The sequence below is a fragment of the Bombina bombina genome, chromosome 4 (assembly GCF_027579735.1).
Source record: "Bombina bombina isolate aBomBom1 chromosome 4, aBomBom1.pri, whole genome shotgun sequence".
Lineage (NCBI taxonomy): Eukaryota > Metazoa > Chordata > Amphibia > Anura > Bombinatoridae > Bombina > Bombina bombina.
In genome coordinates, this window is record NC_069502.1 from 359273081 (window position 1) to 359300709 (window position 27629).

A 27629-nucleotide genomic window follows, 5' to 3' on the forward strand; every position below is an offset into this window, starting at 1 on the left:
CAAAAGTAAAACGCTAGGATTTACAATTGGAACAAATAAAGGCTACTTTCTGTCATGAAGTATAAAATACTGCGGGGAAACAACACAACGCCGCTCCTAATCAAAACAAAACTATTTGGCAGATGCATACATAAACCACTCCTACTTTGCCTATACTGTAAATCAAATCAGGGCATTTTAATTAGGATGTTAGCGCAGGATGCTATAAGCAATATCACAACCATGCAAAATAGCGTGCATATTACAAGATGAAAACAAATGGTTGTGCTTGAGCACAATAAAAAAACAGAATTTATGCTTACCTGATAAATTACTTTCTCTTACGGTGTATCCAGTCCACGGATTCATCCTTACTTGTGGGATATTCTCAATCCCTACAGGAAGTGGCAAAGAGAGCACACAGCAGAGCTGTCCATATAGCTCCCCCCAGGCTCCGCCCCCCCAGTCATTCGACCAAAGGTTAGGAGAAAAAGGAGAAACCATAGGGTGCAGTGGTGATTGTAGTTTTACAAAAATAAATTTGAACCTGACTTAATTGCCAGGGCGGGCCGTGGACTGGATACACCGTAAGAGAAAGTAATTTATCAGGTAAGCATAAATTCTGTTTTCTCTTACATGGTGTATCCAGTCCACGGATGCATCCTTACTTGTGGGATACCAATACCAAAGCTTTAGGACACGGATGAAGGGAGGGAACAAGTCAGGTAACCTAAACGGAAGGCACCACTGCTTGCAAAACCTTTCTCCCAAAAATAGCCTCCGAAGAAGCAAAAGTATCGAATTTGTAAAATTTGGCAAATGTATGCAGTGAAGACCAAGTCACTGCCTTACAAATCTGTTCAACAGAAGCCTCATTCTTGAAAGACAATGTGGAAGCCACAGCTCTGGTGGAATGAGCTGTAATTCGTTCAGGAGGCTGCTGTCCAGCAGTCTCATAAGCCAATCGGATGATGCTTTTCAGCCAGAAGGAAAGAGAGGTAGCAGTCGCTTTCTGACCTCTCCTCTTACCAGAATAGACCACAAACAAGGATGATATTTGTCTGAAATCTTTAGTTGCACTTAAATAGAATTTTAAGGCACGAACCACATCAAGATTGTGTAACAGTCGTTCCTTCTTAGAAACTGGATTAGGGCACAGAGAAGGAACAATGATTTCCTGGTTAATATTCTTATAAGAAACCACTTTTGGAAGGAAACCAGGTTTGGTACGCAAAACAACCTTATCTGCATGGAACACCAGATAGGGTGAATTACACTGCAAAGCAGACAATTCAGAAGCTCTTCGAGCAGAAGAAATAGCTACCAAAAACAAAACTTTCCAAGATAATAACTTAATATCTATGGAATGTAAAGGTTCAAACGGAACCCCTTGAAGAACTGAAAGAACTAAATTTAGACTCCATGGAGGAGCCACAGGTTTGTAGACAGGCTTAATTCTAACTAGGGCCTGTGCAAATGCCTGAACGTCTGGTACAGCTGCCAGACGCTTGTGTAACAGGATAGACAGAGCAGATATCTGTCCCTTTAAGGAACTAGCTGACAAACCTTTCTCCAATCCTTCTTGGAGAAAAGACAATATCCTTGGAATCCTAATCTTACTCCACGAGTAACCCTTGGATTCACACCAACAAAGATATTTCCGCCATATCTTATGGTAAATTTTCCTGGTGACAGGCTTTCTGGCCTGGATCAGAGTATCTATAACTGATTCAGAGAACCCACGCTTAGCTAGAATTAAGCGTTCAATCTCCAAACAGTCAGTTGCAGAGATACTAGATTTGGATGCTTGAATGGACCTTTTATTAGAAGATCCTGCCTCGATGGCAGTTTCCATGGTGGAACCGATGACATGTCCACTAGGTCTGCATACCAAGTCCTGCGTGGCCACGCAGGCGCTATCAGAATTACCGAAGCCTTCTCCTGCTTGATTCTGGCTACTAGCCGAGGGAGAAGAGGAAACGGTGGAAAGACATAAGCTAGACTGAATGACCAAGGCGCTACTAAAGCATCTATCAATGCCGCCTTGGGACCCCTGGACCTGGATCCGCAAAGGGGAAGTTTGGTGTTCTGACGGGACGCCATCAGATCCAATTCTGGAATGCCCCATAGCTGGGTCAGCTGAGCAAAAACCTGGAAAAAAAAATAGAAAGTCTGACGACTCAGAAAATCCGCCTCCCAGTTGTCTACTTCTGGGATGTGAATTGCAGATAGATGGCAGGAGTGATCCTCCGCCCATTTGATGATCTTGGTTACTTCCTTCATCGCTAGGGAACTCTTTGTTCCTCCCTGATGATTGATGTACGCTACAGTCGTGATGTTGTCCGACTGAAATCTGATGAATTTGGCCTCCGCTAGTTGAGGCCATGCCTGGAGCGTATTGAATATCGCTCTCAGTTCCAAAATGTTTATCGGGAGAAGAGATTCTTCCCGAGACCATAGACCCTGAGCTTTCAGGGAGTCCCAGACCGCACCCCAGCCTAACAGACTGGCATCGGTCGTGACAATGATCCACTCCGGTCTGCGGAAGCTCATTCCCTGAAACAGGTGATCCTGAGACAACCACCAGAGAAGAGAGTCTCTGGTTTTCTGGTCCATTTGTATTTGAGGAGACAAATCTGCATAATCCCCATTCCACTGTTTGAGCATGCACAGTTGCAGTGGTCTTAGATGAATTCGGGCAAAAGGGACAACGTCCATTGCCGCAACCATTAATCCAATTACCTCCATGCACTGAGCCACAGAAGGCCGAGGAATGGAATGAAGAACTCGGCAAGTAGTTAAAAGCTTTGACTTCCTGACCTCTGTCAGAAATATTTTCATTTCTACCGAGTCTATTAGTGTTCCCAGGAAGGGAACCCTTGTGAGCGGGGACAGAGAACTTTTTTCTACGTTCACCTTCCACCCGTGAGACCTTAGAAAGGCCAGAACAATGTCCGTACGAGCCTTGGCTCTGTGAAAAGACGACGCCTGTATTAAGATGTCGTCTAGGTAAGGTGCTACTGCAATGCCCCGCGGTCTTAGTACCGCTAGAAGGGACTCTAGCACCTTTGTGAAAATTCTGGGAGCGGTGGCCAACCCGAAAGGAAGGGCCACGAACTGGTAATGCGTGTCCAGAAAGGCGAACCTTAGGAACTGATGATGATCTTTGTGGATAGGAATATGTAGGTATGCATCCTTTAGATCCACGGTAGTCATATATTGATCTTCCTGGATCATCGGCAAGATTGTCCGAATGGTTTCCATTTTGAAAGATGGAACTCTGAGGAATTTGTTTAGAATTTTTAGATCCAGGATTGGCCTGAAAGTTCCTTCATTTTTGGGAACTACAAACAGGTTTGAGTAAAATCCCAGTCCTTGTTCTGCAATTGGAACTGGGTGTATCACTCCCATCTTTAGAAGATCTTCTACGCAGCGTAAGAACGCCTGTTTCTTTGTCTGGTCTGAAGACAAACGAGAAATGTGGAACCTTCCCCTTAGGGGAGAGTCCTTGAATTCTAGAAGATACCCCTGAGCAACAATTTCTAATGCCCAGGGATCTGGAACATCTCTTGCCCAAGCCTGAGCAAAGAGAGAAAGTTTGCCCCCTACTAGATCCGTTCCCGGATCGGGGGCTACCCCTTCATGCTGTCTTGGTAGCAGGCGCAGGCTTCATGGCCTGTTTACCTTTATTCCAGCCCTGCAAGGGTTTCCAGGTTGCTTTGGGCTGTGAAGTGTTATCCTCTTGCTTTGCGGCAGCAGAGGTTGAAGCAGGTCCGCTCCTGAAGTTGCGAAAGGAGCGAAAATTAGCCTTGTTTTTGGCCTTAAACGGTCTATCCTGCGGGAGGGCATGGCCCTTCCCCCCAGTGATATCCGCGATAATTTCTTTCAACTCGGGACCAAAAAGGGTCTTTCCCTTGAAAGGAATGTTTAGTAACTTTGTTTTGGACGACACGTCAGCTGACCATGATTTGAGCCAAAGCGCTCTTCGCGCCATAATGGCAAAACCCGAATTTTTCACCGCTAACTTATCTAATTGGAAAGCGGCATCAGAGATAAAAGAATTAGCCAGCTTTAGAGCATGAATTCTATCCATGACTTCGTCATATGAAGTCTCCCTCTGGAGCGACTCCTCCAGCGCCTCAAACCAAAAAGCTGCTGCAGTAGTTACAGGAATAATGCAGGCAATTGGCTGAAGAAGGAAACCTTGCTGAACAAACATTTTCTTCAGCAAACCTTCCAATTTTTTATCCAAAGGGTCTTTAAAAGCACAACTGTCTTCTATTGGTATAGTTGTACGCTTAGCAAGTGTTGAAACTGCTCCCTCTACCTTAGGGACCGTCTGCCACGAGTCCCGCCTGGGGTCATTTATGGGGAACATTTTCTTAAAGATAGGGGGGGGGCAAAAGGTACACCTGGTCTCTCCCACTCCCTAGTCACAATATCCGCCACCCTATTCGGGATCGGAAATGCATCAGTGTATACAGGGACCTCTAAAAACCTGTCCATTTTACACAATTTTTCTGGGACCACCATGGGGTCACAATCATCCAGCGTAGCTAAAACCTCCTTAAGCAGGACGCGGAGGTGTTCCAGCTTAAATTTAAACGCTAAGGAATCTGACTCTGCCCGCTGAGAAACTTTTCCTGTGTCAGAAATTTCTCCCTCGGACAGACCATCCCTCACTGCCACTTCAGAGTGTTGTGAGTGTACAACAGATAAATCATCCAAAGCTTCTGATTGCTCATCCTCTGTTCTTAAAACTGAGCTATCACGCTTCTTTGGAAAAACTGGCAGTTTTGATAGAAATGCTGCAAGGGAATTATCCATGACTGCTGCTAATTGCTGTAAAGTAATGGGGCCCAATGCGCTAGAGGTACTAGGCAACGCTTGCGCGGGCGTAACTGGCGTCGACACATGGGGAGAGGAAGGAGGACTATCCTCATTACCTTCCGTCAAGGAATCATCTTGGGCTACATTTTTAAGTGTCACTGCATGGTCATTAAAATGTTTAGATAACCTTAGCACACTTTAAACACAAATGCAATGGGGGTACCGCCATGGCTTTTAAACACATAGAACAGTGTCTATCTGTAGGCTCAGACATGTTAGACAGACTTAGACAGCACTCAAATACAGTAAAATACACTTTTTGAAAAAAACGGTACTGTGCCTTTAAATAATAAAAAGCGCACACTTTTTTACCAAATCTCAAAAAAACATCCAATCTTTATGAAATTTTCACCATATGATCCTAATGCTTTGAAATGATTGCACATTAAGTTTCAAGACAATTAACCCCTTATTGCCCAAACCGGAGCAAATTGAAGCAGGCTACCGGTTTAACACACTACAGCACCATGCCACAGTCTCTGATGTGGCCCTACCTTCCTTGGGGATTAGTTTTGGACGAAAATAAGCCTCCCTGGAGTCCTCCTGCAATCTCTGGACTCTACACGTGAAGCTGCATGAAGCTGTCTTGCAAAAGAACTGCGCAACTGAGGCGTGAAAATTAGGCCCCCTCCCTCTTCACTCCGGAGTTGTGGGGCCTTCCTAAGCCAAATTAGGTGTCTAAAAATATGCCAGGCGTAAAAAAAACCAAAAAGTGTTCCAAACATAATAAACACTTGTGCAAATATCAGATTATAGTAATAAAATAATCGATTGTCCCCATAACAGTGTCCACCAGTGATTTAAGCCCTTTAACTAAGCCATCCTTCTATACTGAGTCTCAGAATATGGCTTACCTTCCCACATGGGGATTTCTGTCAGTCTTCTAGCATTACCAAGTCTTGTTAGAAAAAAAATGACTGAGCATACCTTAAGCAGTTAAGCCTGCAAACTGTTCCCCCCAACTGAAGTTCTCCGGTACTCAACAGTCCTGTGTGGGAACAGCAATGGATTTTAGTTACAACATGCTAAAATCTTTTTCCTCTCAGCAGAAATCTTCATCACTTTCTGCCTCAGAGTAAATAGTACAAACCGGCACTATTTTAAAATAACAAACTCTTGATTGTAAAAACTACAAATCTAACACCACATTCACTTTACTCTCCCGTGGAGATGCTATTTGTTAGAGCGGCAAAGAGAATGAGTGGGGGGGCGGAGCCTGAGGGGAGCTATATGGACAGCTCTGCTGTGTGCTCTCTTTGCCACTTCCTGTAGGGATTGAGAATATCCCACTAGTAAGGATGAATCCGTGGACTGGATACACCATGTAAGAGAAAATTGTGCTAAATGGATTATTGAGCCTAATAACCTGCGTAAAGTGTAAGTGTTAAAAAAAAAACATGTGTATTTATGTGTTTATATGTATATATATATATATATATATATATATATATATATATATATATATATATATATATATATATATATACATACATACATACATACATACACACACACACATACATATATACAGATATAAATACACACACACACACACCCCTGCTGACTTTAACGTCTAATACGTTTTTTTTTTTACTGTAATTAGACCAAGGTAAAGAAATATTCTAGTTATTTAGGAAATTACTAAGGTTTGTAAAGCTATTTTGTTTTATTAGATTGATTTTCCTTATGTTTATATCACAGATACTTTGTAAATGAACACAGCATCATAGACAGGAGGAGAATAGAGTATAGCAATTACATGCATTTGAGTTATTTACTTATTGTTGGACTCTTTAAAATTCAATTTAATTGGACCAGCATATTAAATTATTGACAACTTATTTAAACATAAGGACAAACGGCAGATTAATACTCAAAGAAAAGGTTAATAGAGTGATGCGTAAGCAAATTTCCTTGCTAAATAATGAGGCTCATAAGAAAAGTAAAAAGAAATGACATTTAAATTAGAAGTCTAAGAATTAGAGAAAGTAAATGGCACATTCATTTTAAACTGGAATGTACATTGTTGTGTAGCTTACTTACAATGGCCATAACATACGGCAATACATTTAATATCCTATAATTAAATTATAAGGGATTCAATAATACCTCAACTAATTCCATAATCTTTAAAGCTGGTTCATGTATCACTTCCGTTCTGACATCTTCTTTTGGCTTGAACAACTCTACAAAATATTCATGGTCTTCCATTTCATCAGCTTGAAAGAAAAACAAACAGCCATGTAAGAATTAGTGTAAAGTCAATCTTACATTAACTTGACATACAATTGTTTGCACAGGGCCAATAAAGCGGACTCAAAAAAGACATACTAACCTGTCAGGGCCTGTGTATCATTGAATTCAGGGACTGAGGTGCGAGAAGATCTGTAGTTATCAGTCTTGGTAACATAATCAATAGGAGTTCTGGGGGAGAAAAAAAATTATATATATCTCATTTTTTTGGATTGTTTAATAAAATAGTTTATGCACTTTAATACTTGGGCTATGATGTGCATCCTTCTAAACCCCATATCTGAGGCAACCTTTAGATATTAATTTCCTCAATTAAAGTGAAGTTGCTGGCTAAGACACTCTTTAATTAACCCCCTCTTTTTTCTATTGTTTTAATTTTTCTTGCCTTTTTCCTTTTTGAATATATATATATATATATATAAAACAGAATCATGAAGACACAGATCCTTCTTTTGCAAACATTATGTTTTTATCCCAAACATTGGAATAAACGCATAATGTATGCAAAAGAAGGAGCTGTGTCTTCATGATTTTTATAAATATTCAGAATATATATATATATATATATATATATATATATATATATATATATATATATATATATACACACACACATACATACATACACACACACAGTTGTATGCAAAAGTTTAGGCACAACTGACATTTTCAAATTTGGGTGTTTGGATCAGCAATTTCATTTTGATCTGTCAGATAACTGAAGGACACAGTAATATTTCAGTAGTGAAATGAGGTTTATTGGATTAACAGAAAATGTGCAATATGCATCCATACGAAATTAGACAGGTGCATAAATTTGGACACCCTAACAGAAATATTGCATCAATATTTAGTATAGCCTCCTTCAGCAGAAATAACAGCCTCTAGACACTTCATATAGCCTGTAATAAGTGTCTGGATTCTGGATGAAGGTATTTTCGACCAATCCTCATTGCAAAACATCTCCAGTTCAGTTAGGTTTGATGGTTGCCAAGCATGGACAGCCCTCTTCAAATCACCCCACAGATTTTCAATGATATTCAGGTCTGGGGACTGGGATGGCCATTCCAGAACATTATACTTGTTCCTCTGCATAAATGCCAGAGTAGATTTTCAGTAGTGTTTTGGGTCGTTGTCTTGTTGAAATATCCAGACTCGGCGTAACTTCAATTTTGTGACTAATTCCTCAACATTAGTATCAAGTATCTGCTGATTTTAAGTGGAATCCATGCAACCCTCAACTTTAACAAGATTCCCAGTACCGGAACTGGTCTCACAGCATGATGGAACATCCACCAAATTTTACTGTGGGTAGCAAGTGTTTGTCTTGGAATGCTGTGTTCTTTTGCCACCATGCATAACGCCCCTTGTTATGACCAAATAACTCAATCTTTGTTTCATCAGTCCACAGCACCTTCTTCCAAAATGAAGCTGGCTTGTCCAAATGTGCGTTTGCATACCTCAAGCGACTCTGTGGCGTGTGTGCAGAAAAGGCTTCTTCCGCATCACTCTTCCATACAGCTTCTCCTTGTGCAAAGTGCGGTGAATTGTTGAATGATGCACAGTGACACCATCTGCAGCAAGATGATGTTGTAGGTCTTTGGAGATGGTCTGTGGGCTGTTTTTGACCATTCTCACCCTCCTTTGTCTTTATGATATTTTACTTGGCCTGTCACTTCTGGCCTTAACAAGAACTGTGCCTGTGGTCTTCTATTTTCTCACTATAATCCTCACAGTGGACATTGGCAGCTTAAATCTCTGTAATAGCTTTTTGTAGCCTTCCCCTAAACCATAATGTTGAACAATCTCTGTTTTCAGGTCATTTGAGAGCTGTTTTGAGGCCCCCATGTTGCCACTCTTCAGAGGAGAGTCAAATAGAACAACTTGCAATTGGTCATCTTAAATACCTTTTCTCATGATTGGACGCACCTGTCTATGAAGTTCAAGGCTTAATGGGCTCACCAAACCAATTGTGTGTTCCAATAACTCAGTGCTAGGTAGTTACAGGTATTCAAATCAACAACATGACAAGGGTGCCCAAATTTATGCACCTGTCTAATTTTGTTTGGATGCATATTGCACATTTTCTGTTAATCCAATAAACCTCATTTCACTACTGAAATATTAATGTGTCCTTCAGTTATTTGATAGATCAAAATGAAATTGCTGATCCAAACACCCAATTATTTATAAATAAAAATCCTGAAAATTGTCAGGGGTGCCTGTGACAGACCCTTCTGTCAGGACTGAAGGAGTTAATTGTGTTTAGCTAAGAAACTAATTTCTAAAGACAGAGTTGCTGGCTCCAGCTATAATCTAATTAGTGCTAAGCATTCTATTGTTTGATCACCTCCAGAGAGAAAACGCCTAAGTGATAAGAAGAGCCAAGAGTGTCTTGTGGTTGAAGTGTTTAAGTAATATAATTCTATTGTATCATGTCAAAAGGGCGCTTTTCCCTTTTATCTAATGTACAACATTCTTTCAACCCCCATCTGGGGGGGTCAGACCTGCATAAATACTAGGCATAGCCTTTTAATAAATGTCATTCTGTTTTAAACCTGAAATGTGGAGCTTGGTCTCATGTTTGAGGGGAAACTGATCAGGGTTGTGAATTGCTGATTCCCTATGCAGGACATTGTTCCCTGGTATTAACCCTTGGTAGACTGTTGGTACCGTAACAATTGGTGGCAAGCGACGGAATGAACCTTATCGCCCAGAAGAGCAACTACACAAGCCAGTAACCTCAGGAAGAGGGGGATTATTACAATACTGACTAAGATGGAAGGAACCAATGGGCCCAGCATATCAGACAGAACCCCGGAAGAAGCAAGCTTTGATCGGGCGGTTAAAATAAGACTGGCACATTATGGCCCCAACCCATCTGCGGAAATTATCGACCGGGTCATAGCAGCTGTGGAGGCCAACCTACTTCGCCAAAGCGGCGCTGCAGCAAACCCAGTGGAAAAGAGAAAAGTAAATTTTGCAGCTTTTAAAAACTTCCTGGAAACAGAAGGAGAGATTGATGGGTACCTTGCGGATTTTGAGAGGCAATGTGCACTACACAAGGTACCCGCAGAGGACTGGGTCATGATATTATGCGGAAAATTATCCGGCCGGGCCAGTGAGGCTTTTCGGGCCATTCCAGATGAGGAAGTCGGGGATTATAATACTGTAAAAGAGGCTCTGCTCTCCAGGTATGCGGTTACACCGGAGGCATACCGGAGGCGGTTCAGAGACACTGTTAAATTAGCTGGTGATTCCTACCTTGAGTGGGCATGTAAGGTGCACCGCACAGCAGCTCACTGGATAGCGGGGTGCCAAGCCGTATCTGGGGAAGAGGTGCTGCAGCTATTCCTGTTGGAACATTGCTTCGACAAGTTACCCGCAGGAGTTCGAGAGTGGGTTCGGGACCGTAAACCCTCCACCCTGCATGAAGCGGCTCGCTTGGCAGATGAGTATACGGATGCCCGCAAACTGGACACTGCTACCACTAAGCCCCCCTGCTAGAGTGGAGTACAGACCCCCAGTCACCCCAGCAGCTGCCAGTTACCAACCCCCGGCGCACCGCTATACCACACGGCCTCTGGCCACGAACTACCCTCAGAGAGCCCGGTTCAATTCGCGGGGCTACTCACAACCGATTCGGTGCTTTGGATGTAAGCAACTAGGGCACAAAAGACCAGAGTGTCCCCTAAATGCAGTGAACCAAGCACAGTCCTGGAGAAGACCCGCCAGCGGAATCCCACGTAATCCTCAGCCTGCGGCCCGCTACGTAGAGGCGCAAGAATGCTGGGGCATCCTACATGAGGCAGACCTTGTGCAAGCTGCCCACTGGAATAACCGGCAACTGGTTAAAGTGAATGGGAAGGAGGTCAGTGGTTTACGGGATACTGGTGCTACCATGACCTTGCTTCGAAAGAACTTGGTGTCTGAGAAACAGCACACTGGAGACACTGTGGCTGTGAGGGTAGCAGGGGGCACTGTGTTCCGCCTACCTGTTGCCAGGGTACATTTGGATTGGGGAGTGGGCGCTAGACCTGTGAATGTGGGGGTCATGAAGGATTTACCAGCTGATGTTCTCCTTGGAAATACCTTGGCCCCCCTTGTTTCTGCCTACGCTCCTATGGGTCCCGCGGATGTTAACCCTGTGACAACCCGTGCCCAGATCCGTGCAGCAGAGACTGACCCACCTGCTGCTAAGCCCCAGGACGCTGAGCTCAGTAAATCTCTATCCGCTATTGATATGTGGGAGTCACGTTACAATGTGCTGATGAAGGAGAAGAGCCACGTAGAGGATGAAATGGTCACGTTAAATAATCATGTAACAGTGCTAGCGGGAGAGAAGAGGAGTGCAGAGGAAAAAGCACGTTTAGAACAGGAATCTCTGCTAGACAAGCTGCACCGACAGACTGCAGAAAACACCAGCTTGAGAGTGGGACATGAAACATTAAAGACAAACTTAGCGACACTGGAGGAGAAGCTGACGCTGGCTCATAGTGAGGTGCAGCAACTCAAGGGCACCCTATGTCAGTATGAAGGGATTGTGGATACCTATAAAGAGCAGGTACAAAAAACTCGTAAAGAAGCTGATGGGATTTTGAAGGACTGTTTAGCCCTAGTCTGGGCACTGAGGAAGTTGAACCCTTGTTTGTATGGACAGGAATTCTCTCTCATAACGGGAATACAGATGGATTATCCTGGCAAACTGACATGCCTACCACCTCCTAGTCCGGTCACCCCCAGGTTGACCCGCAAAAGGGTCAAGCCGGGTCTGCCGGAGTGTTCCACAACGGGGGAGCTATGTGACAGACCCTTCTGTCAGGACTGAAGGAGTTAATTGTGTTTAGCTAAGAAACTAATTTCTAAAGACAGAGTTGCTGGCTCCAGCTATAATCTAATTAGTGCTAAGCATTCTATTGTTTGATCACCTCCAGAGAGAAAACGCCTAAGTGATAAGAAGAGCCAAGAGTGTCTTGTGGTTGAAGTGTTTAAGTAATATAATTCTATTGTATCATGTCAAAAGGGCGCTTTTCCCTTTTATCTAATGTACAACATTCTTTCAACCACCATCTGGGGGGGTCAGACCTGCATAAATACTAGGCATAGCCTTTTAATAAATGTCATTCTGTTTTAAACCTGAAATGTGGAGCTTGGTCTCATGTTTGAGGGGAAACTGATCAGGGTTGTGAATTGCTGATTCCCTATGCAGGACATTGTTCCCTGGTATTAACCCTTGGTAGACTGTTGGTACCGTAACAATTGGTGGCAAGCGACGGAATGAACCTTATCGCCCAGAAGAGCAACTACACAAGCCAGTAACCTCAGGAAGAGGGGGATTATTACAATACTGACTAAGATGGAAGGAACCAATGGGCCCAGCATATCAGACAGAACCCCGGAAGAAGCAAGCTTTGATCGGGCGGTTAAAATAAGACTGGCACATTATGGCCCCAACCCATCTGCGGAAATTATCGACCGGGTCATAGCAGCTGTGGAGGCCAACCTACTTCGCCAAAGCGGCGCTGCAGCAAACCCAGTGGAAAAGAGAAAAGTAAATTTTGCAGCTTTTAAAAACTTCCTGGAAACAGAAGGAGTGATTGATGGGTACCTTGCGGATTTTGAGAGGCAATGTGCACTACACAAGGTACCCGCAGAGGACTGGGTCATGATATTATGCGGAAAATTATCCGGCCGGGCCAGTGAGGCTTTTCGGGCCATTCCAGATGAGGAAGTCGGGGATTATAATACTGTAAAAGAGGCTCTGCTCTCCAGGTATGCGGTTACACCGGAGGCATACCGGAGGCGGTTCAGAGACACTGTTAAATTAGCTGGTGATTCCTACCTTGAGTGGGCATGTAAGGTGCACCGCACAGCAGCTCACTGGATAGCGGGGTGCCAAGCCGTATCTGGGGAAGAGGTGCTGCAGCTATTCCTGTTGGAACATTGCTTCGACAAGTTACCCGCAGGAGTTCGAGAGTGGGTTCGGGACCGTAAACCCTCCACCCTGCATGAAGCGGCTCGCTTGGCAGATGAGTATACGGATGCCCGCAAACTGGACACTGCTACCACTAAGCCCCCTGCTAGAGTGGAGTACAGACCCCCAGTCACCCCAGCAGCTGCCAGTTACCAACCCCCGGCGCACCGCTATACCACACGGCCTCTGGCCACGAACTACCCTCAGAGAGCCCGGTTCAATTCGCGGGGCTACTCACAACCGGTTCGGTGCTTTGGATGTAATCAACTAGGGCACAAAAGACCAGAGTGTCCCCTAAATGCAGTGAACCAAGCACAGTCCTGGAGAAGACCCGCCAGCGGAATCCCACGTAATCCTCAGCCTGCGGCCCGCTACGTAGAGGCGCAAGAATGCTGGGGCATCCTACATGAGGCAGACCTTGTGCAAGCTGCCCACTGGAATAACCGGCAACTGGTTAAAGTGAATAGGAAGGAGGTCAGTGGTTTACGGGATACTGGTGCTACCATGACCTTGCTTCGAAAGAACTTGGTGTCTGAGAAACAGCACACTGGAGACACTGTGGCTGTGAGGGTAGCAGGGGGCACTGTGTTCCGCCTACCTGTTGCCAGGGTACATTTGGATTGGGGAGTGGGCGCTAGACCTGTGGGGGTCATGAAGGATTTACCAGCTGATGTTCTCCTTGGAAATACCTTGGCCCCCCTTGTTTCTGCCTACGCTCCTATGGGTCCTGCGGATGTTAACCCTGTGACTACCCGTGCCCAGATCCGTGCAGCAGAGACTGACCCACCTGCTGCTAAGCCCCAGGACGCTGAGCTCAGTAAATCTCTATCCGCTATTGATATGTGGGAGTCACGTTACAATGCGCTGATGAAGGAGAAGAGCCACGTAGAGGATGAAATGGTCACGTTAAATAATCATGTAACAGTGCTAGCGGGAGAGAAGAGGAGTGCAGAGGAAAAAGCACGTTTAGAACAGGAATCTCTGCTAGACAAGCTGCACCGACAGACTGCAGAAAACACCAGCTTGAGAGTGGGACATGAAACATTAAAGACAAACTTAGCAACACTGGAGGAGAAGCTGACGCTGGCTCATAGTGAGGTGCAGCAACTCAAGGGCACCCTATGTCAGTATGAAGGGATTGTGGATACCTATAAAGAGCAGGTACAAAAAACTCGTAAAGAAGCTGATGGGATTTTGAAGGACTGTTTAGCCCTAGTCTGGGCACTGAGGAAGTTGAACCCTTGTTTGTATGGACAGGAATTCTCTCTCATAACGGGAATACAGATTATCCTGGCAAACTGACATGCCTACCACCTCCTAGTCCGGTCATCCCCAGGTTGACCCGCAAAAGGGTCAAGCCGGGTCTGCCGGAGTGTTCCACAAGGGGGGAGCTATGTGACAGACCCTTCTGTCAGGACTGAAGGAGTTAATTGTGTTTAGCTAAGAAACTAATTTCTAAAGATAGAGTTGCTGGCTCCAGCTATAATCTAATTAGTGCTAAGCATTCTATTGTTTGATCACCTCCAGAGAGAAAACGCCTAAGTGATAAGAAGAGCCAAGAGTGTCTTGTGGTTGAAGTGTTTAAGTAATATAATTCTATTGTATCATGTCAAAAGGGCGCTTTTCCCTTTTATCTAATGTACAACATTCTTTCAACCCCCATCTGGGGGGGTCAGACCTGCATAAATACTAGGCATAGCCTTTTAATAAATGTAATTCTGTTTTAAACCTGAAATGTGGAGCTTGGTCTCATGTTTGAGGGGAAACTGATCGGGGTTGTGAATTGCTGATTATCTATGCAGGACGTTGTCATCTGGTATTAACCTTGGTACACTGTTGGTACCGTAACAGTGCCTAAACTTTTTCATACAACTGTATATGTGTGTATATATATATATATATATATAGACGGACATTACATTTATGTAAGGTATTTGTAGTCTATTATTATACATCATCACATAATAACAATACAGGATAAAAGTTAAACTGTTGCTCAATAAATGCAATTGGATAGCGGTCCTGCAGCTAAAATGGAGTCAATATAAAAATATTCCAGTCACATTATTTTTTATTTGCCCTCTCATTTCTGTCATGAAACAGACATCTATACCCAATAAGAAAATTAAAGAAAAAGTTAATTTAAAAGAGGACACAACTGAATGTAAAAACGATTCCATAATGTGTTGCATGAGAATCTCAAGCTAGTTTTCTTCAGTATTAATCACACAGCAATTCTGTAAGATCTTAAGCTTTAAATTAGCCATTTTTCATATGAGGGACCCTCATGGTAGAGTATGCATGTGCAAGTCAGATAATTCTACATATGGAAACTTAATGTAAATTCACCAATTGGGGTTCCTTATATAACATACAACATTGTTTAGAACACAAATTTCATGCCTAGTGCGCAAGTTATTACTTGCTTGGATGGTCTGCACTATCGGTGTAATCCTCAGAGGAATTTAAAAGCAGTTGTTTGAGTGGGCACCATGCCAGCACAAGCAGAAATGCTGAGTTAAAAGTCAAAAAATATCTTCAGTATTTGAATGAAATGACATAACTTTTAAATCTCTTCACTCAGGTTTTACATTTAAATGTACAATACCTTCTGTGTTTTTTAAGCATTAGTCTCTCCATGTATTTGAGGCCATTGTCTTTAAATTCCACTTCAAATGAATTTGTAGCCCCTGTCAGGACTGTTTGAGTTTCTGAATTTCCAGTGCAGTCTATGAAATAAGATATAAATTGTTTACTGAAACATGAGAAAAGGCTAAGATGTTTTCAACCTGCTGCACTAATCTCACTAATAACCTGTGTAACATTAGTATTTCTGCAAAAAGAAACGTCTCTTACATGAAATCATGTTTGTCTATAAGAATGAAATAATTTCAGCTGTTGGGAGAAAAATTTAACGAAATCATAATCTTAGAAATAAAGTTGAAATAACTCCTGTGAAATCAGGCTCAATGTTGTATTGTTTCGAGAGCCCTTGGTCTTGATAATTTTTGAGCAATTTCAATGGAAAATATAGGGAAAGGCGTGGTTTCTGTTATTGCACAAAACAACAAAAAAAAGAGCTATTAAATGACAGAATACAATCCGTATTACTCATATTAAAATGTATCAATACAAATAGATACACAGTTTTATCATAATACATTTCTGAGACAGTTTTTTTTGCTTATAATTAAGATTATACTATATTAAACACTATTTCCAAGTCTAATGTTCTTTTCTGCTCTTAATCTGATTATGATCCTATTTATATGCCTTTAAAACAATTAGACCCAAAGGCACTAAGACCCACATGGTTCCCCCATTTGGGTGCAAAAGATAAAAGAAGCAATTAACATATTTATCATTTTAAAGAATAACATCCAGGTCAATGATTTTAATCTATGGGCTACTTTTGGTTTCATAGACTGAGCCAAGTGGGCATTGGAGAAAACAGAGTAAAAATATTATTGCAAAGTTTAAGTGAAGGTAAACTTTGGTGAATGAAAGCACGTTTTTAAAAAATACTATTAAAAATAGGGGCACTTTCATTCATCAATGTTTATAAAGCAGCCGTTAAATTATTAATTACCTTTTTTTCTTTTCACAGCTAGAGCAGCTTCCCCCACCTAGAGATCCTCTATTCAAATGTCAGCAATGACTAATCCTGCTTCCTCCAATCACAGCATTGCCTCAGGCAATGACTACCCTAGGGGGAAAGCTGTGATTGGAGAAAGCCGGATTAGTCATTGCTAACGTGTGAATAGAGAACGTCTATGTTGGGGAAGCTGCTTTATCAGTGAAAAAAAAGGTAATTTTTTTAACAAAACGTCTGCTTTGTAAACTTTGATGAATGAAAGTGCCCCTGTTTTTAATAGTATTTTTAAAAAACGGGCTTTCATTCATCAAAGTTTACCTTCACTTTAACAGGGCAGATTTACAATGGACTTAAAATAACTTCTACATAGGACAGCTGGTCCAGGTAGATTTACATGTATCCTCTCTGCAGCTTTTTTCTTTAGAGTTTTTTTTGTTTTGTTTTTTTTAACAGTGTTATATGATCTGGAGCATTTTCAAGAGAATAATCTAAAGGGACAGTCTACTCCAGAATTTGTATTGTTTAAAAAGATAGATAATAATGTTATCTATGTGGCAGACATAAACTAACATCCTCTTACTGTGTAAAATGCATTCAGATAAGAGGCAGCCTTGTAGGGCTTTAAAATGAGCATATGAGTCTAGCAAGGTTTAGCTTTCAACAAAGAATACCAAGAGAGCAAAGCAAATTTGATGATACAAATAAATTGGAAAGTTGTTTAATATTGCATGCCCTATCCGAATCATGAAAGTATAATTTTGACAGTCCCTTTTAAGGTAACTATTTCATCTACTCCAAAACTTAATAAAAACACCAAAAAGTGTGGAATGCAAAATTCTATCATTCTATCTTGTCGATTAATGTAGGTTTTAGCTATAAAACTTGGTAAATAGGCTTTATTTAGTCATTCCTGCACTAGTTAATGAGGACAAAGTGGGATTTGTTTTTGGGTCAGGAGTCCAATACAAAATAGAAGACAGTCTGAGGGCACCACAGCCTGCAAAACCTCTCTTCCAAAAGCTGCTTCAGCCGAAGCAAAAACTTAAAATTTGTAAAACTTTGAAAAAGTATGTAAGGAGTACCAGGTAGCAGCCTTACAAATCTGCTCCATAGAGGCCTCATTCTTGAAGGCCCAAGAAGAAGCCACAGCTCTAGTTGAGTGAGCCGTAATCCTCTGAGGAGGCTTATGTCCCGCTGTCGCATAAGCCAAGCGAATCATGCTCCTCAGCCAAAGAGATAGGGAAGTGGAAGAAGCCGTCTGTCCTTTGCGCTTCCTCGAATAGACAACAAACAATGCTGAAGTCTGTCTGAAATCCTTCGAAGCCTGAAGATAAAATTTCAAAGTTCGAACCACATCCAAGTTATGAAGTAACCGTTCCATTGAAGAAGACAGGTTAAGACACAAGGAAGGAACTACAATCTCCTGATTAATGTTGCAATCAGACACAACCTTAGGAAGAAATTTCAAACCAGTGCGAAGGACAGCCTTATCGGCATGAAAAAACAGGTAAGGAGGCTCAAATTGGAAGTCCGCCAACTCAGAGACTGCATGCTGAAGCAATAGCCAGTAGAAAAATAACCTTCAAAGACAGTATCTTAATGTCAAGAGAATGCATAGGCTCAAACGGAGCCCTCTGCAAAACCCTAAGAACCAGATTCAAACGCCAAGGAGCAGAATATCTAAATAGAGGCCTGATCCTGGACAGAGCCTGAACAAAAGACTGAATATCAGGAAGCTCAGCAAGCTTCTTGTGTAACAACACAGATAGAGCCGAAATCTGTCCTTTTAAAGGAACTTGCCCTTATGCCAGGAATATCCACGAGACTCACACCAGAGTAAGTAGGGCCTCCACACTTTATGATAGATGCATCGGGTGACCGGCTTCCTAGCTTGAATGAGTATCAATCACACTCTCAGAAAACCCTCTCCTGGCTAAGACTAAGCGTTCAATCCCCATGCAGTCAGCCTCAGAGAATCTAGATTTTGATGCACAAAGGGGCCCTGTACCAGCAGATCCAAGCGACAGGGCAACCTCCATGGAGGAGACGATGACATCCCCACCAGATCCGCAAATCATATCCTTTGCAGCCACGACTGAGCAATCAGAATAGTTGATGCCTGCTCCTGCTTGATGCCACTACTCGAGGCAGAAGTGGTAACGGTGGAAAAGTAAATTTATGCTTACCTGATAAATTCATTTCTTCTATGGTACGACGAGTCCACGGATTCATCCTTTACTTGTGGGATATTATCCTCCTGCTAACAGGAAGTGGCAAAGAGCACCACAGCAGAGCTGTCTATATAGCTCCTCCCTTAACTCCACCCCCAGTCCTTTGACCTAAGGTACAGGAAGAAAAAGGAGAAACTAAAAGGTGCAGAGGTGACTGAAGTTTAAAATCAAAAAAATATAATCTGTCTTAAAATGACAGGGCGGGCCGTGGACTCGTCGTTCCATTGAAGGTAAGCATAAATTTACTTTTCTTCTATAAGGTACGACGAGGACACGGATGAACGGGAGGGACAAGACAGATGCCTAAACAGAAGGCACCACTGCTTGAAGAACTTTTCTCCCAAAAATTGCCTCCGAAGAAGCAAAAGTATCAAATTTGTAAAACTTGGAAAAGGTAGGAAGCGAAGACCAAGTCGCAGCCTTACAAATCTGTTCAACAGAAGCATCATTTTTAAAAGCCCATGTGGAAGCCACCGCGCTAGTAGAGTGAGCTGTAATTCTTTCAGGAGGCTGCTGTCCAGCAGTCTCGTATGCCAAACGGATTATGCTTTTCAGCCAAAAAGAAAGAGAGGTAGCCGTACCTTTTTGACCTCTACGCTTTTCAGAATAGCCAACAAACAGAGAAGATGTTTGACGGAAATCTTTGGTCGCTTGCAAGTAAAACTTCAAAGCACGAACCACGTCCAAGTTGTGCAACAGATGCTCCTTCTTAAAGGAAGGATTAGGACACAGGGAAGGAACAACAATTTCCTGATTAATATTCTTATTAGTAACAACCTTAGGAAGAAATCCAGGTTTGGTACGCAAAACCACCTTATCAGAATGAAAAACAAGATAAGGCGAGTCGCATTACAATGCAGATAGTTCAGAAACTCTTCGAGCTGAAGAGATAGCAACTAAAAACAGAACTTTCCAAGATAGAAGCTTAATATCTATGGAATGCATAGGTTCAAACAGAACCCCTTGAAGAACTTTAAGAACTAAATTAAAACTCCATTGCGGAGCAACAGGTTTAAACACAGGCTTGATTCTAACCAAAGCCTGACAGAACGACTGAACGTCTGGAACATCTGCCAGACGCTTGTGCAGTAGAATTGATAAAGCAGATATTTGTCCCTTTAGGGAACTAGCTGATAACCCCTTCTCCAATCCTTCTTGGAGAAAGGACAAAATCCTAGGAATCCTGATCTTACTCCATTGGTAGCCTTTGGATTCAGACCAATAAAGATATTTACGCCATATCTTATGATAAATCTTCCTAGTGACAGGCTTTCGAGCCTGAATCAAGGTATCTATGACCGACTCAGAGAATCCCCGCTTGGATAAAATCAAGCGTTCAATCTCCAGGCAGTCAGCCGCAGAAAAACTAGATTTGGATGCTGAAACGGACCTTGAATGAGAAGGTCCCGTCTCAGTGGTAGTGTCCATGGTGGTAGAGATGACATGTCCACAAGGTCTGCATACCAAGTCCTGCGTGGCCATGCAGGTGCTATCAAAATCACCGAAGCTCTCTCCTGTTTGATTCTGGCAATCAGACGATGGAGGAGACGAGATGGTGGAAACACATAAGCCAGGTTGAACGACCAAGGTACTGCTAGAGCATCTATCAGTACTGCTTGAGGATCCCTTGATCTGGACCCGTAACAAGGAAGTTTGGTGTTCTGACGAGACGCCATCAGATCCAATTCTGGTGTGCCCCATTGATGAATCAATTGTGCAAACACCTACGGATGGAGTTCCCACTCCCCCGGATGAAAAGTCTGACGACTTAGAAAATCTGCTTCCCAGTTCTCCACTCCTGGGATATAGATTGCCGATAGATGGCAAGAGTGAGTCTCTGCCCATCGAATTATTTTGGTAACCTCTATCATCGCTAGAGAACTCTTTGTTCCCCCCCTGATGATTGATATATGCTACAGTCGTGATATTGTCCGACTGGAATCTTATGAATCTGGCTGAAGCCAGCTGAGGCCACGCCTGAAGCGCGTTGAATATCGCTCTCAGTTCTAAAATATTTATCGGGAGGAGAGCCTCCTCCTGAGTCCAAACTCCCTGTGCTTTCAGGGAATTCCAGACTGCATCCCAGCCCAATAGGCTGGCGTCCGTCGTCACTATGACCCATGCTGGCCTGCGGAAACACATTCCCTGGGACAAATGATCCTGTGACAACCACCAAAGAAGAGAGTCTCTGGTCTCTTGATCCAGATTTATTTGAGGAGATAAATTTGCATAATCCCCATTCCACTGTTGGAGCATGCATAGTTGCAGTGGTCTGAGATGCAAGTAAGCAAACGGAACTATGTCCATTGCCGCTACCATTAGTCCGATTACCTCCATACACTGAGCCACTGACGGCCGAGGAATGGAATGAAGAGCTTGGCAGGTTAAAATCTTTGATTTCCTGACCTCCGTCAGAAAAAATTTCATGTCCACCGAATCCATCAGAGTTCCCAGGAAAGGAACTCTTGTGGGAGGGGTAAGTGAACTCTTTTTTACGTTCACCTTCCACCCGTGAGATCTTAGAAAAGCCAACACGATGTCCGTGTGAGATTTGGCTAGTTGGTAAGTTGACACCTGAATTAAGATATCGTCCAGATAAGGCGCCACTGCTATGCCCCGCGGCCTTAGGACCGCCAGAAGGGACCCTAGCACCTTTGTGAAAATTCTGGGAGCTGTGGCCAACCCGAAGGGAAGAGCCACAAACTGGTAATGCTTGTCCAGAAAGGCGAACCTGAGAAACTGAGGATGATCTTTGTGGATAGGGATGTGCAGATACGCATCTTTTAAATCCACGGTGGTCATATATTGACCCTCCTGGATCATTGGTAAAATAGTCCGAATGGTCTCCATCTTGAAGGATGGGACTCTAAGGAATTTGTTTAGGATCTTGAGATCTAGAATTGGTCTGAAGGGTCCCTCTTTTTTGGGAACCACAAACAGATTGGAGTAAAAACCCCTGCCCCTGTTTTGACATTTTATCACCTCTTTAACTTTACCCTTCCTAGTACTTAGAGTAGGCAAAGAGAATGACTGGGGGTGGAGCTAAGGGAGGAGCTATATAGACAGCTCTGCTGTGGTGCTCTTTGCCACTTCCTGTTAGCAGGAGGATAATATCCCACAAGTAAAGGATGAATCCGTGGACTCGTCGTACCTTATAGAAGAAATATATAAACTAGATTGAATCCCCAAGGCACTACTAAGGCATCTATCAGTTCTGCCTGGGGATCCCTGGACTGCGATCCATATTTGGGTAGCTTGAAGTTGAGTCTGGATGCCATGAGATCTATCTCCAGAGTCCCCCATCTGTTGCAAATTTTCGCAAACACTTCTGGGTGAAGAGACTATTCCCCCGGATAAAACGATTGTCTGCTGAGAAAATCCACTTCCCAGTTGTCCACACTGGGGATGTGGATCGCTGACCGCGAGCAGTTGTGGGTCTCCGTCCACTCCAGAATCTGAGATACTTACCTCATGGCTAGGGAGCTTCTCGTTACACCCTGATGGTTGATGTAAGCCACCAAGGTAATGTTGTCCAACTGGAATCTGATGAACTGGGACGAACCCAGGAGGGGCCAAGCCCTTAGAGCTTTGAAAAAAGCTCGAAGTTCCAGGATGTTGATCGGAAGAAGCGACTCCTCCCGATTCCACCTGCCCTGTGCCTTCCTGGCACCCCAAACAGCTCCCCATTCTGAGAGGCTCGCGTCCGTAGTCACAATCTCCCAGGATGGTCTCAAGAAGGTTGTCCTCTGGGCCAGCTGATCTGGACGGAGCCACCAAGAGAGGGATTCCCTCGACTAGATTTGTCCAGAGAGATCTGTTGGGATAGATCCGAGTGATTGCCGTTCTATTGCCTCAGCATGCACAACTGAAGAGGTCGTAGATAACCTGCAGAATGGAATGACATCTATACTGGATACCATGAGCCCAATCACCTCCATACACCGGGCTACAGATGGCCTTGAGGAGGTCTGAATGGCAAGACAGCTGGAGGCAATTTTGCAACGTCTCTGGTCTGTTAGGAAAATCTTCATGGATATGGAGTCTATTATCGTGCCCAGGAACTTCACCCTGGTACTGGGAACCAGAGAACTCTTTCCTGAACTTATTTTCCATCCATGAGATCAAGTAGAAGAGCTCTCAAATGGTCCTCTGCCAGCCGGCAGGATGGAGCCTGGACAAGGATGTCATCCAGATTAGGTTCTACTGCAATACCTCTGGATCTCGCCACCGCAAGCAAAGCTCCCAGAACCTTCGTAAAGACTCTTGGAGCAGTAGCCAGACTGAAGGGGAGAGCTATAAACTGGAAGTGCTGGTCTAGAAAAGTGAATCTAAAAAACTTGAAGTGATCGTTGTGTATTGGCACATGAAGGTAAGCGTCCTTCAAGTCTATCGTAGTCATGAACTGACCCTCTTGAACTAAGGGCAAAATAGACCTTATCGTCCCCATTTTGAACGATGGGACCTACAGAAACTTGTTTAAGCACTTTAGGTCTAGAATCGGGCAAAATGTACCCTCCTTCTTTGGGACCTCAAAAAGGTTTAAATAGTACCCTAGACCTCTTTCTGCTAGAGGTACCGGGACAATTACTCGCAGAGAGGAGAGATCCCTCATGCACTCTAGGAAGGCAACTCGTTTCTCTGGTCTTGATGATAGGTTTGACAAGAGGAATCTGCCCCTGGGAGGGTAAGTTTTGAAACCTATCCTGTAACCCTGGGCAATAACCTCCAGAACCCAAGGATCCTGCATGTTTCTCGTCCAAGCCTCCGCAAAAGAGATAGTCTGCCCCCTACGAGATCCAGAGACGGATCAGGGGCTTCCCCTTCATGCCAATTTTGTCTCTGCGGGCTTCTTGCTCTGCTTGGCTTTATTCCAAGACTGAGATGGTTTCCAAGATCCCTTGGACTGCTCGGGCAGGCTGCTGTCGTTGGGACTTGTCTGAACAAAAGGGACAAAAACTAGGACCCTTAGATTTATTCTTCTTATCCAGCGGTATAAAGGTACCCTTGCCCCCCATGACCGTGGATATGATAGAGTCCAGGCCTGGACTGAAAAGAACCTTTTCCTTAAATGGAAGGGAAAGTAATCTAGATTTGGACGTCATGTCAGCAGACCTCGACTTCAACCACAGGGACTTCCGGGCCAGACAGAAAAGCCTGATGTCTTGGCATTCAAGCGAATAATCTGCATATTTGCATCACAGATAAACAAATTAGCTACCCTCAGGGCCTTAATACTCTCCTGCACCTAATCGAGGGGAGTCTCCACCTCTCATCTCTGACAGAGAGTCACACCAATAGGTAGCGGCTCCCGCCACCGCAGCGACCGCCGCTGCAGGCTGAAATACGAACCCCGTGTGCTGAAACATCTTTCTTAACAGGGTCTCTAATTTTTTATCCATGGGTTACTTAAACGACGAACTATCCTCAAGTGGGATAGTGGTGCCCTTAGTGAGCATGGAGATAGCTCCATCCACCTTAGGACAGACCCCCACAATTCTAGCTGAGAATCAGGAACCGGGAACAATTTCTTAAACGAAGAAGAAGGGGAGAAAGATGAACCATGTCTCTCCTATTCATTCTTTATAATATTCGCCATCTTTACGGGAACCAGGAAGTATGGGGCACCACCCTGTCCTCATAGACTTTATCAAGCTTAGGAATAGAAGGTTCCTCCGGTAACTTTGGTTCCGGAACCTCTAGAGTAGCTAACACCTCCTTTAATAAAAAGCATAAGTGCTCCATCTTAAACCTAAAGCCTGGTTCCTCCGCAGCTGGAGGTTTAGAGGCCACAGATTCCGACCCATAGAAAGAGTCCTCCAAAGTATCAGAGTCCTCTGCATCAGCGGATAATCTAGTCTCAGATACATCCAACGATAACAATGTTTAACATTTTGCTTGCGCTTAGCAGGTAAAGCACTGAAGGCCGCAGACACTGCCGTTTGCAACTGATCAGCAAAATCTGGAGGCCACAGGGCCCCTCCCACAGGAGAATTAGTAGTGCACTGGGGAGCTGCATGTGTAATCGGAGATGATAGTAGGGAACGCACCTCGCGGGACGGAGACCCCTCAGATGTGGACGGCTCAGTGGTACTAAACATCTTGTTCTTTTTAGATATCACTATTTTATCAAGGCATGTGGAACATAGTTGAGCAGGCAGATATACTGTAGCCTCCTCACAATAAACACAGGCATTTTATTCAGGCAAAGAGGGAGTACCCTCTAACGCTTAGAGTCCTCCATAGCTTGCGCCTTTAATATGGACTACATAAAAAAATAAATGGCACCTCTATACCCCAATGGCCGGGCACTCACCACCTCCTATGACACAGGCCCACAGAGAAACTGCTTCCGTCTCCTGCAACCGACGGTCAGGAAAAGGAAGAGAATGAGGCTACACCCGGTCACATGGAGTGCCATGCAGGACCGCCCCTGCAGCCGAGAAAAAGCGCGCCAAACTAAACAGGCTGCGCAGTAATCAAAAAGAAGAAAGAAACTGACTTTCAAACATTGCCAGAGCCGCATCTCACACATGTCGCAGCAAAAAACACAATAAAGTAATCATGTATAAATCCCCTCCTGTTCAATAATCACCTTCCGGAGATATTAACCCTTGATTATATACAGATAAAATGAGTCACACTGTGACCCTGTCTTCTTGCGTTATCATTACAGGTATAAAAAATGAAAAAATCTTACCAGAATCTAAGCCGTGGAACAGGAACACGTCTCTCAAGTTTGACAGTGTTGTAACATCACTCCTGACATGGACTTGAGTGATAGAAAGCAGGCAGTGAAACTCGTCAACACTGATTGCTTAAGGAGCTGTTAATAAGAGTCTGGATGGTTTCGCAGAAAGACTCTCCCTGCATCTCCAGACCCTAACATTCATCCATGCTCTCACGGAGAGGCTGACAAGACTACATAAAACAACAGTCCCATTCCGAAGAGTACTACCCTACATAAGAGACTACTCTGAATCTTCCGACACTTCTCTGCCATCCTCCTGTGACGAAAGGCAAAGAATGACTGGGGAATGAGGGGAGTGGGGGAGGTATTTAAGCCTTTGGCATGGGTGTCTTTGCCTCCTCCTGGTGGCCAGGTTCTGTATTTACCACAAGTAATGAATGAAGCCGTGGACTCTCCTCGTATTAAGATGTAAAGAGGAATATTCTTGCTAGCCCTATGCCCGGAAGCTGAGAAAGCTATTGACAATCTATATGAGGTTCTAGAGATATTTCTTTCCCTTCTCAAGTATTTACCACTTCAATATTAAATACTCAGGACTTATTTTGTATTGTTTTTACACAATTCATACTTTTTTGATGTCTTGAAAAAGGCTTATAAACTAAACTGAACTATCAACACATTATTTAAGATGTATTGTTGTTTTCCCAACTTCAACTAGGAGACTCTTTTTTGCACCTTAAAGGGATATGAAACGCCACTTTTCCTTCATGATTCAGATAGAGCATACAGTTTTAAACAACTTATGTTATCTAATTTGCTTTGTTCTCTTGGTATCCTTTGATGAAAAAATATCCCTCGGTAGATTCAGCAGCAGCAGCAGCATTGCACTACTGGGAGCTAGCTTTTGATTAATGGATGCACATATATGCATCTCTTGATATTGGGTCACCCAATGTGTTCATCTAGATCATAGCAGTGCATTGTTGCTCCATTTTGTGTGTGCTGCTTCTTTAATAGTTTTATTGATTATTTTATCGTCTCTATATTCTATAAACATTTCAAGGGCCCAGCTGTTTTTTGTTTGTTTTTTAAAGACTGTTGCAACAATTTTTAAAACTGAATTTCCAAGAAAGAGGCCATTTGTCAAACAAAACACTCTACTGTATTTAAACCATAAAGATGAAATTGGAGCACCTTCTTTGTCTCTCCGTAAGAAACAAGAGTGCAGCTTTTAACTCTGTAAGCCATTCACTTACTATTGCTGAATTTTCACATCTGAAAATCATTAAAATATAAAGCATCAATATGCTCTGTTGGTATCAAGGTTTTCTCAAAAACGTAATTAGCAAGAGAATAAAGGCAAAATGCTAATGTTCAGACCTTTGAAGAGGAAGCAACATCTGAATTGCAAACAAATACTAACATGTTATAAAGTGCATGGAATAAAATGAACAAATATTTATCAACTGATTCATGGGCTAAAACTATATTAATTTAGTCCTCTAGAGAACTTTGAAGAATATCTTGTTAAAGGAGCATTAAAATACACTTTTTGATTGTATTTGACAGAAAGAAAAAAACAACATGTTGCAAAACACACAGAATTAATATTTAAATGTATTTAAAGGAACACTAAAGACTAAATTACACTTCTATGATTCAGAAACTTTTATGATTCAGATAGAGAACACAGTTTTAAACACTTGCACAATTCATTTCCAGTATCAAAATGTGCACAATCTTTTTATATGCACACTTTCAGGCACCAGCTCCTACTGAGAATGCACAATAATTCAAAGAATAAATGTATAATACATTTTGTGATTGGCTTATGGCTGTCACATGATGCAGGGAGAAGAAAAATGCAATCCTACTGAATTTAATAGTCTGTTAACATTTTATTTTAGGAGATTTGAATTGTCTTGCTGTCCATGGACATACCCCTTAAAGAACAGTTTATTTAATCTTATTTACTGTGGCCAATTATGGACAGATATAAATAATATCCTGCACATATGA

At 43.0% G+C, this 27629-nt stretch overlaps 1 protein-coding gene across 1 annotated transcript in view; it reads right to left on the bottom strand.

The window, feature by feature from the left end:
- The window catches only part of ZBBX (zinc finger B-box domain containing), a 508142-nt gene that overhangs the window by 289863 nt on the left and 190650 nt on the right, over positions 1–27629 (bottom strand). Inside the window, exons 8-10 of the mRNA XM_053711814.1 lie at positions 15705–15825; positions 7205–7293; positions 6979–7088 (exon numbers count right to left, since the gene is read on the bottom strand). Of these exons, the coding sequence (XP_053567789.1) occupies positions 6979–7088; positions 7205–7293; positions 15705–15825 (320 nt within the window). The remainder of the gene's footprint in view (positions 1–6978; positions 7089–7204; positions 7294–15704; positions 15826–27629) is intronic.